Genomic DNA, 19,203 nt, shown 5'->3' with positions numbered 1-19,203 from the left:
AGAACCAAACACGTTGGGCCTCTGGGCTCTTTCTTTATTAGGAATAAGAATATTCCAACTTGGAAGATGAATAAATGATGTCACTTGTCACTTTTGGGGATGCTTCACAGCTGTTCTAAATAACTGTTTTTTTCTCTCCTTAAATTTAGTACCATTGATTTATGGATTAAACTGGCATTACCGGTATTTGGATTTTGTTTTTAATCCTAGATAACTATTTGATCAGACTTAAAGGTACCATCCTTGTAGCCAATGTCTGTTACTGTTTTTCCTCCCTGGCTTATACAGTATCTTCATAGTTGTCTAAAAACATTTAAAACACATCAATGAACCATGTTGTTGCACTGGGAGACATGGTTGTTCTTAGATATTGATCTTTAACATCATAGTTTATTCTGAGTGAATCTCACATGCGCCGTACTTCTGGAAAAAAATGTTGTTTGATTAATGTGACGTATTGCAAACCACAGTGTTGTACTGTTTAAAAATGATTATGGTTTGTAATATGGTATGATTATGTCAAAGGTTTATGTTGATTTTTTTTAGGTTTAACTTCTCAATAAAAACAACCGGGCTTGAGCCATGCCTACGAAGACCTGTTGGAATATTCTGGAAAGATTTGAGACAGACTTTTGGCCTTGGTCTTTTTTAAGAGGATTTGCTTGACAGCTGAGTCGAGGCAGAAAATAATCATAGTGCCATTTAGAACAAAAAAGTGCATTTTAGTTTCAACATTCATATAAATTGGAGAAAGAAGATGACTTTCATCTTGATAAATGTGTTATCAGTTTTCTATGCAATCTTTTTCCTTCTCCTTGCTGCTGGTGTTTAAATTTAAGGCTCAGTAATTATATTTTCTTTCTGAAAGAAATGTTTCCTGTTTTGGTATTCATGGGCTTTTATCTTTGACTTTTTAATCAAAAACAAAGTGATATCAAGCACAGTTGCTCACAGATTTTTAGTGAAGATTAAACTGATGAAAGTGTTGTGCCTATCCAATCCTTGGATGTGCTCCAAATGGCAGTCATCTGTCACTGTCTGGAAAAAAATGACATTTTGATTTGGCACCATAGACACCAAAACAAATACTTCCTTTTGGCTATTCTGAGCAGAACATAAAAAAAAATAATAATAATAATACGGTAGTAATTAAGAGACATAAAGCACCTCTGCCTGCACTGGTAGTGCACCTCTAAAGCAAACATGGAAATGCTTTATATAGTGTTTACCTTGTATGATGTTAGTCAGATAGCAAATGGTTTTCATACATCTAACTATGGTTGCATAACTATCAGGCAGTAATCATGCGCTTCAAGATGACTGACAGCTGTAGAGGCGTAAACTTTTCCTTAGGCAGAGGAGGGAATTCAACACACATGGATTGCTCCTGGTGAAAGATGTGTGTTGCATTGGGAAGTTGAAAATATATGCTTGTTCTGGTCAGAGGAGCCTGTTCCTATAGCCACAGACAGCATTAGACTTTTCTAAATATTGAGTGAATTGATGTGGAAAGTTCCTGCTTTTTTTCTCCTGTAGAAATGTTTCTTGTTTTTGTTTCTTTTGAAAATCTGCCATGTTCTGTCCTTCTTTCTTTACCTTCCCTGTTCTTCAGTTCCAGCCTTGGCCATGACCTCTATATAAAGTGGTCACCCTTACACACTGCCCTCATTTCCATTGTCACCTTTTCTTTTTTATCCTCAGTTTTTCTTTCTTATCTTTATACTTCACCTCCCCTTTCTCTCTTATTCTCATCTATCAAATTAACATGTTAAACGTCCTCCTCTCTTTCTTTGCTCAATCTTCCTTGTGCTCTGCATCTCATTATTGAGTCCTTTCTTTTCAGCTTCTCTGTTGATTATTCTTTTGTGTACATTGTCCACCTCTCCTCCTTATTTCCAGCAAAACATTTTAACCATCCTATTTCTTCCTCCTTTCTTTACATCTTTCCACCCACTATCCTCTCCTCACTAGATTCGTGGGCTGGTTGATGCTGAAGATGTTTCCTTCCAGATTTGACCGTATCCAAGTGAACCTCAACCATCTGTCCACTTTGCAAAGAGCTTCACAAGAGGTGCGAGTATATGTACTGTACCTACATACTTACACACACAGACAGAAAGTCCAAAACCTTTTTAGAAGAGATGAGTAAATTTGGCCATGACTTCTTCCAAGAGATGTGGGCTCTTTCTGCAAAACGTGGGAAGCCCGTGTTGTATTTGAACACAGATCCATTGATGTTTTGGCTCCACACTCAGGTGTTAAAGATGTGTTAAACATCCACCACAGAACATTCCAAGGTTATAAAAAACTGGAGAACGGTTTTAGAGAAGGAGGGCATTAAAATGATGGATTACTTACAGAAGGCTTGAAAAACACCTCTAAAACTTTTAAGTTCCTCTTATTGGCCTTTTTACTCCTAATTATTTTCTGTTCTTTTCCTAAAGACTTCACAAGTCTAATTACATGGTTGACTAAATAACTACAAGTAAATAAGTCTGAGTCAGGCTGCTGTTGAAGAGGCTCAAGATGGGCTTGAATAAATTCAGTGAACTGTGCCTCAGCTGAGATCTCAGTGAAATAGATTAAATTACACAAAGGGAGAAGAAGCCACCAAGTCATGTTTCTAGTGACGCCTGTGGTCGTCAATGTTTGTCACAACCTATTTACATTTACTCACAACGCATGAATAGTTTCCACTTTTAGTATGGACCAGGAAAAAGTTTAAAGGTATACAAAACAGGTTTAAGTAATTGACTAGATGTAACCCAGTTGGCCTCCTTTTATCCTTTTAATGTGAAGTTATATTGTCACAAATGTAACCTTGTAATCTAAGACCAATTTCACATAAACTAGTCTAACAAGGGACTCAGTAATGCTTGTAGTGCCCTCGCCATGACCTACATATCCTCCTCTGTTTCTTTATCGCCACCACGTGTAAGCCTTAAGGGGGTCATGCGGTCTGTCTGTCTGCTAATCTTGCAGGCTACTTAACCGATTGGCCTTTTTTTAAGGTCTGTATGCTCAACAAGCCTCTTGTGGTCGCGTATTTTATTGATAGTTTTCTACCATCATTGACTGCTGACTCCTCACTGCTCTTAACTTCTAGTTAGGAACCTTGAATAAACACCAACTGTATCAAATCAGGATCTTTATTTTTCAATACAGACAATCTAGTTACAGCCTGAGAAAGGTACGTTATGGTCATGTTAGTGTGGCTGATTCTAACCTCAACTACAGAGGGTACTTCTATGGGGCAAGGATCAGACCTCGATACACCCCTATTCCCACTCCCTTACAGTCAAGACAGCCTCAGAGATTGTCTATAACAAATCACAACATATCCTGCAGCCTATGAAATGATCTGCAGAGGCGGCAGCTTAAAAAGAGACCTCTCTGGTTACACCTATATATTGTGCTTTGTACCTACTTATGTTTTCCCCTTGTTCCACAAATGTCATACATGCACATGGGACACAGCCTGCCCTACTCTCCCAGATTCACACCCACATGTCTACAAATACACCCTTTGATGGTCTACTCTCTACTGAGGGCAGCTTACAATTACCCTATCACAGATAGACTAACAGATCAATGTAATTATTACATGATGTCACATTAACTGGTAATATAATTATGAGTCTTTTGGGATTTTAAGGACAGGACAGGCAGATAGTTTTCAGATGGTCAAAAGTTAGGCGCTTTATTGTACCTAACTACGATCTGATTACTTGTTATCTTTTATTATTGTGGCCCTTTTATTGTGATTCTTCTAATATTTTTTCTGTGGTGTCGTGATCATAACAGCAGAGGGAAATTCTGCTTTTTCGCTCTGCTTGACTTCACTTGATATATACTTTGAGATAGAAGCTCTTTATTTCCATTTTTTTAATGAAAGACACCCACTGAATGCTGTCACAGTCTATAGTTCATACATTCACTCAAACATTCTCTCCATGTTTGTACTCAATCTATGCCACCATCTTTGGCTGAGTGTATAAATAATTATTTTTATGATTTTTTTACATTCTGTATCCCTGCTGGTCATCAATTAAAAACGTATTTCGGGGGCATAGCGTTCTGTTGATACTATCTGAAGCTTGTGGGGCACGATTATAAACTGATAAAAGGCTAATCCGATGCCACTTCTGCACAGTCCACCACTGTTTTGCATTAATGAATGACAATGTGAAAAATCTTGCTTATCAATTGCTGCTTGTGTTCTGCCATTCAGGGATCTCCGCTGGTGTACGTATATGTGCGTCAGAGCATCATGGATTGTGCTCTCATCCCTCTGGTGCTCTTCTGTCGTAACCTGAGAGTCCCATACACTATTTGTCCACTGCAGATTGACAGCTCCTTCCTGAGGTATTTTCATACATGTACAATCCCACGCATGAACTCGGACGGGTTTCACAAAGATAACAAGAAAGTAGTTTGCATGTGCCAGTTTATGAAACACACACATTCCTCCCCATAAATAACATTTGGCTGAAATGAGATTCTGAATGTATCACTTCTATCCACAGCTCTACATTTAGCTGCAGTTAGTTTTATTTTAGATTCTGTGGGACCCTGCAATGATCTTTTTTTAAATACATATGCTACAGTTACAGTATCCTCTTTTTACTCTTTTTAGATCAATCCTGCAGAGAGTAGGTGTGGTCCTCCTGCCACCTTCTGCACTGACTGAACAGGATGCTGAGGCAGACAGTGTGTACTCATCTGTCATGACTTCTGTAAGTCTGATTTGTTTTCATTGCTTGATTTTAATATAAGGCAGGTTGTAGTAGTAATAGTTAACTTTTAACTTTAGCAAAGAACGCCCCTGCAGGGAAAGCTTTGCTCTCCAGAGGTGTCGGGACAATTAGATGTTAGTAGATGTTCTGGGACCGAACATCTGTAGGGACACTGTGAGAGAAAGGTTGGGGGTGAGGTCACTTAATTGTACACATGTTGCTTTACGGTTAGCAAGTCAGCCTCCTTTTACACGAACAAACAGCACAGGACAAGACACGGTAGGCAAAGTGACGACAGTGCTAAAGGTTTAAGGTAACCTTTATTAAAAAGAAGTTCAAAGTAATCAATTGGTAAAAACATGGTGAATTAAAAACTATATAGGAATAAACATCAATCAACAAAATAATTGTAAATACAATCAAGTTAAAATGTGCTATTAGTAAAAACAAGATCCATTAACAGTCAAACAAGCATTGAAGGGCTTTTACTGTTTTCGTTCGTACCACTGTAAGGAATTCTGAAATGACATAAACCACCCAGCACAAAGAAGACAGTAAAACATCAACAACATGATGAAAGACGCCTGATCATAGCTTTGCTCATGTATCATATCTTGATCAACCCTCATACAACATGTCACAAGGTTTCACTTGTGCTTTGAATGTACTCTAACATATGAGCTTAGAAACATTTCTTAAAACAGCATTACAGGAAGCATGAACCGGACAGGGTCCTCTCTCTTACAACCAAAGTTCCTCCAGTTGGAAGCTGCCTTTTGATTAAAACACATTATATTAGGCTATTTTAGCCATCAGCCTCCTGTGCAGTTTGCAGATAGCGATCCCCATCCCCAACAACCAGAAGATGAACCGTCTGTGTTCTCCATCCCCAGCTTAAATATTGAAGTCACATTACAATAGTACAGTAACTTTTGCAAACTCCCTCTGTAGCCACTTCAGGTTTTTTTTCCCACATATGTTCCCTTCAACTGTCAAAGGCTAATTCAGGTTTTGTGTTCCCTTTTCCTAAGAGTCCCCATCCATGTAAAAAAAACCCTCCTGGCACAAACAATTCCTGTGACAGTTTGAGCAGTGTCTCGTCAGCTGCGTCTGTGAAACCAAAAACAGTCTGTTTACTAGTGCATGGAAATACAGCCCTGCACCACAAATCAGTAAACATGTTGCTAATGCATTTTGCTGGAAAAAAAAACAAAACTCTTTCATAGACGGCAGGTTATTATATAAAATTGCAGGGTAAGCAGAAGATACCTGTCCTTGTAATTGGGCTGTTTAGTGTATTTGCTGTCAATTCAATTCAAACCCTCTTACATACACACTTTTTATTGCTCTTCCTGGTGAAGTGTTATCACAGTTAGCTCCTCAATCAGAGTGCAACCTGTCTTTTCCCACTCTCCCTCATTCCCCAGCCTCATCCCACTCAGTATTCATTGTCAAAATTACTGAGGGGCTTGAGTTTTTGCCACCGAGATTGCAGCTTTTGAGTTGGCAGGAATGACAAAGCAATGAGGAGAGGGCGGAGAAACGAGGAGAATGGTTGTTAGTGTGATTGTGTGAGCTTGGCAGGTCTGGACAGGTTTCTATTTTCATAAGAAAGTAAATTTTTTTGTATATATATGAATTATTTGGAGACTCACGCATTAGTAAATATATCCTCTCTCTTTTGCCTATATCCAACTTTTCTCTTGTGTTCCCTTTTCTTGATTTCAAATCAGTGATCAACACCTGTTGATTATTGATATATTCCTGTATTTGTATGTATCAAAGTGAGTTATTATCTTCTGCCTTAAGACATAATTCATTTTCAGTAATTACTGGGTTTACAAATATCAACATTGTGTCACACATACAACTCTAATATAAATCCATAGAGCTACAACCAGTGTGGAACATAAACAGGTTGTTAATGAGTGATGCAGTGAGTGCTTTCTCTCTCTCTCTCTCTCTCTTAATGACCATTTATGTGAGTAAGCATATTGGATGCGATTGAGAAATCAGTCTTGCTTATTGGTTGTATTTCAATGTTAATAGAGCTTTATTGTTTTTTGAGTGTAGGCCAGTGAAGCTTCTGTTCAATGCTAATTGAATTTTCCTTCTCTGTAAGACAAAAAACATTCTTTGGGCAAGGTACATGTTGTTGAATGTCATTGAGTGTCCCCCACATTCCCTTTTTTATTTCTGCTCTTTGTCCTCTCTGCTCCCTGCATTTTGACTTCTGCCTCGGCTTCCCTCCACACTCTGTTATCTTTTCACTTTGTATTCCACCCAAGAGTCTGGTTTGTATATTGCTTATGTATACTTTTAAGATGCATTGCATGGGTTTTATGCTAATTGTTCCCCTACTGCCAACTCTTTGTCTCTCTGCTCTTTCTCTTTACTCCCTCCTCAGCTGGTACGTGAGCTGCTACATGAGGGCCGGGCTATAAGTGTTGGTGTGTCACCGGAGTCTGGCCGAGGTGGCCAGTGGCTGGCTCGCATCAGACAGCTCATCAAAGAAGGATCTGTCCCCGATGTTAGCCTGGTCCCTGTGGGCATTTCCTACGACTGTGTGCCCAAGACCAATGTACAGGTGGATGCGTGTAAACACACACTTGCAAGCAGACACAAACTTAATAAGAACCATCTGTAATGCCCTGAGGGGGTAGCAAACAGGTTTGGTTTAGAGCAGAGGTTTTCAGACTGAAGTTTACTTCCACAGGCGGTCACAGAAGGAGGCAGAAATACTGTGTGAGGTCAAAGGGACAGCTGCATGCGGGTGCAATGAAACCAAGAATGGTTTTGCAAGTTTGACCCTCTTATTTGCTTTGCTTCAAATGCACATTCTGTAGTTGGAGAGTTGCAGCAGTTGCCATGACACACAGATCGTGATTTGTCAAAGTACCTTATTAAATCAATGAGGTTATAGTCGCAATTTGCTGTAAAATCAAGCTCCAGCTCGATTACAACCCAAATAAAATCTGAGCACACAGACATGGTACTGTACATATATATGTGAATTTGACTGAACAATAAAGACCAAACAGTTTCCGAGTCTGCCTTAGAGGAATTCCCTACTGAGGAGCTCGCCTCAGAACTTTATACCCTCAAGGGTATAGATGTCCGTTTGCATTTGCACCTCAAAGGCATACTGAAGAGTTTGGTCTGCTGTTGGCAAAACAATGCCACATACAACAGCAACAAAAGAAGAATATATATTTGGAGCTGTGTATGTTTTGTATTTTTGGTTACATGAAAATTGCAAGGCTGTAAAGTGAATGTAGACTTGGCAAATGGGGGGTTTTGAATTGTCTCATGTGCAACCAATCACTCAATATTATGTCACTCAAGGTTTCTCTTGTGTCAGGAGAGAAGCTGATCAGAAGTACCTTTGTACAGAGTTTTAAGATGACTCAAAGCCCACTGACACTTAATACTTCATGTTTACATCCTCAATGCATTTTTGGAGCTGTAGTTCAAAACTTAGAATATGGTCAGACATATTAAATAAAGGAGCTACTAAAGCATTTTTTTAAACATATTTTTTAATGAAGCAAGGAGCCAAAATCAGTCTTAACAGTGGTGGAGGGTATAGCAGCTTAAATGTAATTCAGACTCTTGGCCGGTTCTTGTATTTCTGAGTATCACTGACAATCTTGTTTCCCAACTTTGACCAGTGAAGGTCAATCACTTCAGGTTTGCATACATTTTTCCTCAGAGCAACAGTGATAGCTATTAGTCTCCATTAGTCTTGCCCTCTGTTATCTGCTTTTTGAGACAACACTGGAGAGTGGGTGTTGCTGTAGGTTAATTGCTATAATGGAGTCCTTGCCTCATCATTTTGTTCTGTCATTTACACACAGTGAACATGTAGTACTGCACACTCAGCTTTAACACTCATACACACACTGTCATACTGGCTATTTATCTCTGCGTGCATCGTAGATCCTGCTCATTAGTGCTCTTGTTGCTGTGATGTTCTTTCAAAAGGCAACGCCTCATTACAACATAATCCCTCCCTGCTCTATGAGCCATTCTGTGCTGTGTGTTTGAAAATGTGTGTGTGTGTTTTGCATACCCTCACAGGTTGGCCTGAACTCTTTGTTATGTTGGCTGTGGTCCGTTCTCTGGAGGAGACCAGGAGGAGGTGTGAGGATCCACCTCGCTCAGCCTTTTTCTTTCAAGGTACGTAGCAGAAAGAGCAGATCATCATAGATCATGATGCTAACCTGCTAATCATTATTACAAGTGGCTTGCAATCCTTGAATGGAAGCAATATCTGGACGTGATCTACTCATCATTGTCTCTGCCGTACTTGTGAGAAGTTAAACCAAAACGTTTCATGCCTGGTTGTAAATTCAAGACGTTGATAATTACTGGTATATGGTAAAAGAAGCTCTTTATTCTGGAGGAATAAAATAAACTTTCCCCAAAATTTGAGATTCCATATACTGGTAATTATACCTGTTCAGACTTTAATAACTAAATTGTGTAATACGATAGGCATAGTGTTTCTTACATTTTTGACTCAAGTATAGTAAAATAATATATTTTTAAACTGTGTAAATCTTGACACAGTATACACTTCAGACTGTGAGCTCTTACCATTCTTAGGATGCTGTAGATTCAATGTTTCAAAGTTTTGACATTGAACAGCAGCTGCAGCCTTCAAATGATCGCAAATCCAAACCTGTCTAAAACAGAGTGAACACAAAGTGATCATCATAACCCATAATGACAGTGGCATTTATTGCAAGAATATCTTATTGAACCTCATTATATTAAACCTAGCTCATACTAATAAACTGGCCTGAATGTTATATTATGAGAGGAATGGGTTGCAGCACTGACAGTTTAAATTATGTTTTATTGCAAAATGTGTCTCTTTTTTATCAGATCACTTAGTATTGCTGAATGTGTATTTGTGCATCCCATATGTGTGTGTATTGTGTGTAGGAGATGTGTGATTCAGGAAGGTGCACAGTTGAAGAATGGCTCCCTCTACAGGACCTGTTGCTGCCTGTTATCCTCAACAACAGGTAACCAAAACCACCTGTTTGCACACCACATGCTTGAGTAAGTGTTAATACTGTAATCAAACAAACCACACTGGGATTTGGATTGTGTTTTATCTAACGTGTGTGAAATCGAAAAGTTACTTTCTCTCAAACTTTGAAGATAAACTCTCTTCTAAACCTAGAGTCTGGCACAGATTCGATGCAAGCTCTGATGAGAATTGCATCCTCTTAGACTCGGTCCAATTACCATCAACATTACGCAGTCTACCAGTGAAAAAGATTACAGAAAGAAAATAACATGCTCGCTTCATCTCTGCTTGGCTTCTTTCGGGTAAAGTGGTTTCTCCCTTCATATGTTTAATTCTTCGGAGAGAGAAGATGATGCACAAAAAAACCCCAGCATGAGTAGAAGAGATGGTAAGTGATGGATAAAAAAAGGCAGAGTGCGATGGTTGGATTTGATTGTTATCAGCATGAGAGTGGTTTTAGTTCTTAGTGCATGTCATTAACATGCTCTGGTACTTAACACTGTGTCCCTTTCATGTGTCTTCACTCTGCTTCTCACTGCCTGCTGTAGTATATTAGAAACCTCAAATTTGTTTTGTTGCCATGGATAAAAAATCAAATGGAGTATGAGGACTACTGCAATGACAATTAAAGTTTTTACTTACAAAAACGTATTCCCTAGAGGTGCACATACTCACAGTTCAGGTATTCTTCTTTAAGATGAACAATGTCATCTGTGTGTCAACAGAGCCAGATGTTACGTGTTGTGTCTGATACACTGCTGTATGCATCTCTCTGACGCATGCACAGCCAAGACGCATACACTCAACATTCCCCTGGAGCCTCAGATAAGCAACCAAACAGCCCTCAGTTTGAATCATGCTCCGTCCTTTTTCTACGCTTGTGAGCACCAAAAGTCCAGTTATTTCACCCACACTCAAATGTTCTTTTCATTCTCAGTAATAGTGTGATAAATCATTAACTGACCTTTCATACTGGTCATTAAGACATTACCGGTACTTGAATCAAAGCTTATTTATTTGTGCTCACAATGTCCTGTACAAATTATACAATAAGAGTTATTATTGAAAATTCCATGTAAATCGATGACATTAAGCTATTCCATTTGTTTTTCCCAAAGGGGAGTAAATAATGCTTAATAATCCTGAAATTCACATGATTTGTTATGCAACTCCTTTGACAATGAATGCAATCATTTGTAACACATTCTGATGATATAACACCAACAGTGGATCTTTTCTATTGGGCTTCAGTTTTCGTTGTCCTGCTTTTAAGTTGCAATCCTGAGGACTTCTCTTGTGGTTTATTTTGCAAAACCTGTGATGACCGTGAAATCAGCAACACTCTGTGAGCTGTTACTTAATCAGATACACAGCAGAAAAGCAACAAATGCATCTGTTTGTAGTGCAAACAAACACACTTTTATTCTGCTGGGAAAGTCATTCAGTCATTTTCCTTTTTCCATCGTTCTTTGACAAATCACGATCTGATTTAATGCAAATGAGGGGGTTGAGTAGAGTTTGCAAAATAGCAGGCAACACTCACTATTAGCTGTTACTGATGAGTTATAGTGGAGGACTGCAGTTTGTCACCTGCATGTCTCCATCTAACAGCTCACTCTGGCAGCTCCCTCATGTTCCAGTCCTCCAAGCAATATCTGAAACTGTTATCCTGTCAAAAAATGCTTTATGTGTTTCTCAGAGGTTGTTCTCCCCTTTTTTTGTCACCTGTTAAATACATTAGGATTTAAACTGGTATAGGCGGAAAAGGTGAATGTAGAACAAAATGCTGAGGTCTGGGAAGAATGTTTTGAGAGTAAATGTAGTTCAGTAAATGTCAGAAGGAGTTTCATGCAGTTTAAGACTTGAGAGTATAGAGAGTTGCCAGGGAAAGTTGTACAGTTTTTTAAAATTATGTTTTACCTGCTTGCACTCGGTAAAATGTGATTAATTACTGGTTCGGTAAAATAATCTTATCAAATGCATTCTTTGTGGTCACGCAGCAAACTCAAAAGATATTTGGAAAGCATCTTTCAGTGCCTCTCAAATACTTTTTGAGCAACATGCTTCTTTTATTTTACCAGTAAGTATGGGCAAACTGGTCCAGTTATTTTTGAAGATTTTAACCTTTGTTTGGTCATTGTAACCTTTGAAAGTGAAGCAGGATAATCAGTTCACATCAGCAGTAACACAGTTATGTGGTGTAAAGGAAGCAAAAAGTAAAAGGAGAGGCAGCTGACAAAAACAAAACACTGTATGGTTTAAAACGTATGAATGGTTTCCTGTAATACCCTGATGCAAGTGCAAGCAGCTTGAAGCTAGCAGGGGACTGGCAACATGAGAACTTTGTGACAAGTTCATCCATCACTTCATCCATCCACTTGCATGACGGTTGTCAGGGACTGGAGCCAATAGAGAAATAATCCTCGACTTTATACTGTCCATAACATGGCTTTGCAGACCCGGTGTCTCTGCTGGTAGAGCTAGGCTGAGTTCTCTCTGCAGTGGCCCCAGCTTTGATTTTCACACTCTGCTTGTTGTCCTCTTTTTCTTAACCACATTTCCCCTCTCTCTTACGCTTTCACAATCAAGTCAAGACTCAAACAGCTTGAAAATCATCTTTAAAAAGAGATGTTTCCTGACCCTCCGTAAATGGTATTAACAATGGAATCTGATATCAAGAAAAGCTTAAAGAATGTAACCATAACAGGTGAAAGTCGCCTGAGATTACTGAATTTTCTTTGAATTCAACCTTCTGTCCTCATCACGCTTTGTCTTTGAAGAACCGACAGTGTGTTCGGGAGGAGGAGGAGGAGGATGTTGTGGCTCCTGCCTTCTGAAATCAAGGAATCAACTCGTTCAGAGAGAGACTTCAGCATCGCCATCATCCTCCACCTCATTTTCTGTAGGTCCAGGATTGTGTTCCCCTGCAATGAAATCTTTATTATATGTTGGAATTGTGTGCATAGTGTTCTGCGTTGTCCATGTATTGTTTATGTACGTGTTGTGTTTGTGTTTACTTTATTTCCAGCTGCCACCTCTTGCATGGCTGCGATGTCCACCAGTCTGGTGTCCAGTCTTCTGCTTTACAAACACCGCAAGGTACATCCGTCATCCTGGCATTTGTGTGTTGTCTGGGAAAATTTCCCCCTCAGTGCTTTCAGTGTTGAAATCTGTCCCTGTGCCTCTTAGGATCCATCAATAGTCCAAGAGGCTCATAAACAGAATTGGTTTTCATGCTTGGTTATCAGAGTCTGACAGTGATTTCCTGAGTCATACCCACCAGTCTCTCACTTTGTCACCAGATGGTTAATGCTCACGTCTGAATCGGGGACAAAACTTCTGCATCTCTCTCCTCCGCAGGGTGTTAGTGTATCTCTGCTGTGTCGTGATGTAGTCTGGCTCACCGAGGAGCTCTTGTTCAGGAACAAAGACGTCGGTTTCGGGGGGGGGTTAGCCGAGGTTGTCCACTACTCCCTCTCTCTTCTCGCCCCTCATCTCATCATAGCTGCAGTACCGTCTAGGTTGGTGTTCTGTCCGTCAAAAGAAAAACAAAAAGGCGCTGATAAGCTCTATGCAGCAAGACTCTGTTGCTTATCAAAAATGCAATTTCCCCTTCAGTGAAACTTCCATTACTGCTTTTTCTTTCTTTGAGTCTGTGTCTCCCTCCTCTCCTTTTAGGAAAGACCCTTTTATTGTGCCCCGTCCTTCTCTTGCTGCCACATTTCACCTCACCGTCCAGGCCCAGATTGTCACACACACCTTTATTTTGGAAGCTGTTGGCGGTGAGTGACTTTTCATGCTTGTATTTTGTGAAGATGTCTGGTTTTTTTTTCCTTTAACATTTAAGCCTAAATATCATTTTGAGACCCTGTGTTCTAGAGGAACTTTATTTCTCGTAGGAGGCCTTGGCTGTAGCTGTGGCTGTTGGCACGTCAGTTACAGAAAATCAGTTTGAGATGTGACATTTTTTAAGTTAAAGTACTTGAGATTCTGAGAGTCTCAGTCATGACAAACTTCTAGTAGTGTCAGGGTCTGTAGCAGAATGTTCTACCCTCAACATGAAGAGAAATTATTTGAGCAAAGGTCATCAGTGGCAGTTCTGCTTTTACGCTGGCCTCAACTGTCTTCTGTCACTACTGTCTGTTATGGTCTTCTGATTTTCTATGTAGTAAATGTGTGAGGTGTAGAGACGATAAATAAAGTGCGGCTCCAGTAACAATTGAATCATTTTTGATAGTCAGGCACCTAAATATCAACTGAAAAACTCACATTTATCTTTTCAAATGTCAAGCTTGTTTTATTTTGTTACCACACCGCCTGTTTGTTGGAATTATTGTTGGTACAGATTATATAGCTGTTACAATACACCACACACAAAATCAGTTCATACTGAGAGGGCATGAGTGCAGAGGAGAAACATACAGTATGCAATTCCACAGACCACAAACGCAATTGCAGTTAGACTCAATTTAGTGCGTTTATTTTTTGCCGCATGGCTATTGAGAAGAAATTCTATTTAAGGCATTATGTCCAGCCTACTATTGAACTCCATGTTCTGTCAGAGGGAGGACCCTGAAAAAGATTATGTCTGGGTGGAGACTGTCTGTGACTGTGTCTGTGCTTCTCAAAGAAACAGTCTCCTCCTGATGATAACCTATTTTATTAACTTCAAGCATGTTCTTCCCACAAAACAAAACACATGCATATCACATGACCACAAACCTCTGATTCTCCTTCGCCCATCCATGCTGTATGCTGCAGTTTGCCATTTCATTCGACAACTAATTGCAGTCACCACTGAGAGTTAGATGAAAAGGTCATATCGTAATCGCTGACAGGCAGGGTTTGAACATACAAAAGCCATGCTTTCTAAGTTGCCTAGATACAAAACATCCCGAGCAGGGCTTAAAGTGAACGAAGCTGACTTTAAAACTTTGTTGTGCCAGTTTAGGACTGTGTAAGGCTGCTTTACAACAAAATGCACCTCACTACTGGAAGGAGCTACAAAATCAATATGAGAGAGTCGTACACTCCACTGAGAGATTGTAAAGTTGTCCTGGCTGTTATTTGAATTCACTTTATTTGTATTGTTAAGAGTGTGTGAGGCTTTTATGTGTGTTACAGACACTGGGTTGCAAGTTTATTTCGATTATTTGAGTAAGTCACGATTATTTGATTAAGACTGATACAATACACAAACACAAACTGAAAACAGCCATCTAACACAAGCATCATAATGTTTATGGTTGATGCCATTTTGCAAATTCTGTGTATCAGAGCTGCCTGCTGATGTGTCTCTGAGAAAAACATAGACTCACTCTGAGATCAATAAAGCATTCATTTTATTGCTTTGTGAGTGGCATCATATGCAATAGATTCAGCAGCAGCTTGTAGCATCTTCAAAGCTACATACTTTAATGCTTAGTCATTGCAATAACTGCAATTGACTTTTATATTAACAAACTGCAATGCAAATGCAGACCTGCTGGCTATTTGCCAATAGTTTTTGCCTCCTCAAGTCTTTGCTAATCCTTTTTCTCTTGACAAAAATCTCTTGGATATTACAATAAATGGCAGACTGGGCTGAAGCCATAGATACTGTAGCCCAATAAAAAGCTTTGTTGTTGGAGAAAAATACATTGCGGTTTGTGTTGATGTACAACAACCTACTTTGCCAGCGTGGTTCATTAGAGTATCATTGGTTTCTTTGGTTGTAGAGGAAGTAAAGCTGGTGGGCTCCGGGCTGCATCGGGCCTGTGTAGTAGATTAATACCAACTGCTAACATCAAGTGATGAAAATAGATTTAATCTTTTTATTTTCTAGTGTAGGTCGATTATATTTCTATTTTGATAGCTAAAATTACAATAAGATTCAGAGGGCTTTACAATCTGTAGAGCAGCTTCAACACCTTCAATCCTTAGACCACTGATTCAATAAGGACAAGCCCTAACAAAAGAAAAACATTTTAACTGGGAAAGAAAAAAGAACTAGCAGGAAAAGCAACAAAGGAGGGATTCCTATACAACAAAAAACAGTAGATACCATGTTTACAGAATAGACCAGCAAAGGATCACAAACTACACAAAATGAAGCAAAGATGCATGTCAGTTTTGAAACATATGTGAGGAATATGATCCATGATATAGCAGCACATTTTTCTCGTCCCCACGATTTAAATGTATGAGTGTGAAGGAAAGCTGTTTAAGGACAGAAACCATCCTGACGTCAAGACTTTCCCACCAGCACATGAAAACAGCGTAACGGGGATAAAAAGTCTAAATAAAGAGATACAATTTGTGTAAATGGCTAAATCCAAGATTATATTCATCATCACATCCCCAGTGCTGGTCCAGCCGTGTCCATTTTGAAATATTGTGCTAGCATACAAAACAAAACCTGTTTACTTTAAATAATACCAAACACCAGTGTTCTCAAAACATTTAAGCGCAAACACTTTAAGTCCATCTTGTTTCGATTCCTAGCATGTGCGGTGTCTGCCATGTTGTGCGACGTGGCCCGCAGTGGCGTCAGCAGCAGGGTGAGGAGCGACGGCGTGGACGGAGAGGAGCTGAAAGGTGACATGGAGTTCGATGTGGCGCTCTTCCAGTCCGAGCTGAATGAGAGAGCCCTGCAGCTCTGCCATCTCCTTCCTCCAGGCTTCATGCCAGTGAGTTTCAATTCATATCGCACGCACGTTCACACACACGCACGTTCACACGCACGCACACAATGTGGGTCTCGTTCAATGGATGTTTAATGGAGCTGAACAGCCATTCATCCTGCTCTGCTGCCTCTATCTCTGGTAGAGAGAGGTTTGAAATTGTGTGCATGTGATTGTGTGTCTGTGTGTGTTTGTGAACGTGCTCCATCAGACTGACTTTAAGGGGTCCGTATCGGAGCCACAAATACTATTCCTCTCTCTGTTTGCCCACCTTTCATTTCGGCAGCTGCTCTTTCTTGTCTCCTCTGTTTGCATTACTTTCTCACCCTCCTGCCAGCCGTCCCTCTTTCTCCTCCTCTGATCTCCACTGCATCTCTACTTCACACCTTATATTCTCTGTCAGCTGTCTGCTCAGATATGTGATGGGACGAAGCTGTTTGTGCATCTAACCTTGCTTCATAATTCAGCACACCTATTCCCTCTCTCTTTCCCTCCTTTTTTTTCAGTCTTGTCCTCCAACTCAAAACGCTTTAACCTGCTGCCTGCAAGAGTCTAATCGTTCTCTACTGTTGCTCCTGTTTCTTCACTGTGTTAACTGCCTTCACTAGGAACAAACTCATACTGACCTTAAACAAAGACCCTCAGCTCCTTACCTTTCCAGGCTCAACAGGAAAGCCATTAGATGCAGAGCACACACACCATGAAGCATATGACCTCAGACACCCTCTCCAACCCATCTCTACACCACACTCATCTGGTTGTCAGTACGGATCCTGATCTAGAAACGGGTCATCTATGGCAGCACACGCTCCTTCTCTCAACAGAAGAACCCAGTAACTGTCGTACATGTAGGTGCTAGGTGTATAGGTATTAGTTTATCACTGAATTTCATACAGTCATGCTCTGGAGTATTATGTACTTTTTTATGTAAAGCTCTGTCGTACTCTGGCAAAAATGTCCTTGGAAAGCATTACAAAGAATGACTCCATCTTTCTATGCAAAGCTTCTTCAATGTATTCCTCTCTTAGTGTAATTCTCTGTCTTGATTTGCTGCTCGCTTTCTTCCAATTTCCAATTCAAATAAGCTTCATTGGCACAACAGATTATAACCTGAATTGACAGCAGTTTAGAAAATTATCAATATTGACTAATGCTTTGTTGGTTACACAAAATATTAGAAGAAACAACATAAAGCAGGGAATAAGTAGCAATTAATTAAAATGAAAGCTGTACCATTACAGATTTCATTACATATTTACATTTTCTACAGAGCTTGATTCTCTTCAAGCATGACAACATGTCAACATTTGTCAATAGCAATCACTGAAAACGGAATTATCTCTTTTCTCCCTCTCTCTCTTTACTGCTCTCTCTCTCTCTCTCTCTCTTTACTGCACTATCTTTCTCTCTCTCGCTGCTTTGTCTCTCCTTTTCTCTTTTTCTTACAAATGCTCCTCTAACTTTAACTCTCTTTCTTGCTTTCTTTCTTTCCCTCTGCTTCGCTCTCTCTCCTTTCCCTCCATTCTCTCTTTCTGTCTCATCAATGCTCTTTCTTTGCTCTCAATCTTGTCCTCTTTCTCTCTCTCTCTCTCTCTCTCGCTATTTCTCTCTCTCTCTCCCCCCCTCTCTCCTTTGTGTTCTCTTTCTTTCTATCTATCTGTCTATCTTGTCAATGCTCTCTCTTTCTTTCTCTTCTTCCTCTTTCTCTCCTTTGTCTTCCTCTCCTCAGCCCTGTCAGTCATCCCAAAGCTTTGCTCTGGATGCCGTTGACAGTCTGGTGCGCTGTGGAATCCTGATCATGGAAGAAGTAAGAGAAGTTTACACTTTTCTAAAGACTGAAACTTTGCATTATTTAATACACTGCTGTTTGGACTCGAGTTCAGTTCATTTTGTACAAATCTACAGCATCGGCCTTTCACCTGCAGAGACCTTGATCCCTTCTTATAGAACATTTAATTTGTTATAAATAAATCTCAGTACTTGGTGTAATTCCGGATGAGGTCTTCTGTTATCAGATCTAAATTCCTTCATTAATCATGTCAACAATGAGAGTTCTTTTCACTGACTGTGCATTTTAAAAACCTTTGCCTCATGACTAAAATCTCAAGATATTTGAGTATTATGTAAATCAAGTGATCCAATGATTGTCTCATTTAACTACGACTTTATTTTAGATAACCTGGTTGTGTTTGTCTGTCTTAATGGTTTTAAATGTTTCAGCTGTACAGTTTTAGAAAATAAATGCCCCAGGTAAACTGTAATTTGACCTTCATTTACTATGGGTATATTAAACGCACAGAATGTAAATTTAGCGCCAGGGGGATCTCAATATAAACAATAACAAAGATAATGTCGAGGCTGGAGAGGAAACATGGGAGTGATTCTCTCTGCTACTCCAGCCCTTCCCCCCAATGGAAATGAACTCCAAGTTGACCATAGTCATGAGGAACGGCTGAAACCAACCTGAAGAAGAGAATATGTTTAATGACAAGCTGTTGTATCCAGGTATAATTAACATGACGCTCCTATCACAGTAGCACATACAGCAGCTTTCAGTAGCATTTTCTGCTTCCTTATATAGCAACAATTATGACCGTTAATTCTATAAAATTAAGGATTTCTTAGATAAATTATGTAAAATTCTACATATTACAACTTTAAGCTTCACTTCTATTAACTAAGGAATTCCCTTTATTTCTGACATGTTTCATAAATGTAGTGATTAAAAGCCCAGCTTCATTATTAATTACTGGGATTCTTGGAT

The 19,203-nt window shown here is 39.6% G+C and overlaps 1 protein-coding gene across 1 annotated transcript in view; it reads left to right on the top strand.

The window, feature by feature from the left end:
- gpat2 (glycerol-3-phosphate acyltransferase 2, mitochondrial) overlaps window positions 1–19,203 on the top strand; it is a 122,543-nt gene that overhangs the window by 94,104 nt on the left and 9,236 nt on the right. The window contains exons 8-19 of the mRNA XM_061038616.1: window positions 1,972–2,071; window positions 4,232–4,365; window positions 4,637–4,736; window positions 7,144–7,323; window positions 8,817–8,915; window positions 9,687–9,769; window positions 12,558–12,679; window positions 12,806–12,876; window positions 13,138–13,298; window positions 13,456–13,559; window positions 16,261–16,445; window positions 18,169–18,246. Coding sequence (XP_060894599.1) covers window positions 1,972–2,071; window positions 4,232–4,365; window positions 4,637–4,736; window positions 7,144–7,323; window positions 8,817–8,915; window positions 9,687–9,769; window positions 12,558–12,679; window positions 12,806–12,876; window positions 13,138–13,298; window positions 13,456–13,559; window positions 16,261–16,445; window positions 18,169–18,246 — 1,417 coding nt within the window. The remainder of the gene's footprint in view (window positions 1–1,971; window positions 2,072–4,231; window positions 4,366–4,636; window positions 4,737–7,143; window positions 7,324–8,816; window positions 8,916–9,686; window positions 9,770–12,557; window positions 12,680–12,805; window positions 12,877–13,137; window positions 13,299–13,455; window positions 13,560–16,260; window positions 16,446–18,168; window positions 18,247–19,203) is intronic.

Source organism: Labrus mixtus, chromosome 5, assembly GCF_963584025.1.
Source record: "Labrus mixtus chromosome 5, fLabMix1.1, whole genome shotgun sequence".
Classification (NCBI taxonomy): domain Eukaryota; kingdom Metazoa; phylum Chordata; class Actinopteri; order Labriformes; family Labridae; genus Labrus; species Labrus mixtus.
This window is presented reverse-complemented; position numbering and strand designations above follow the sequence as displayed.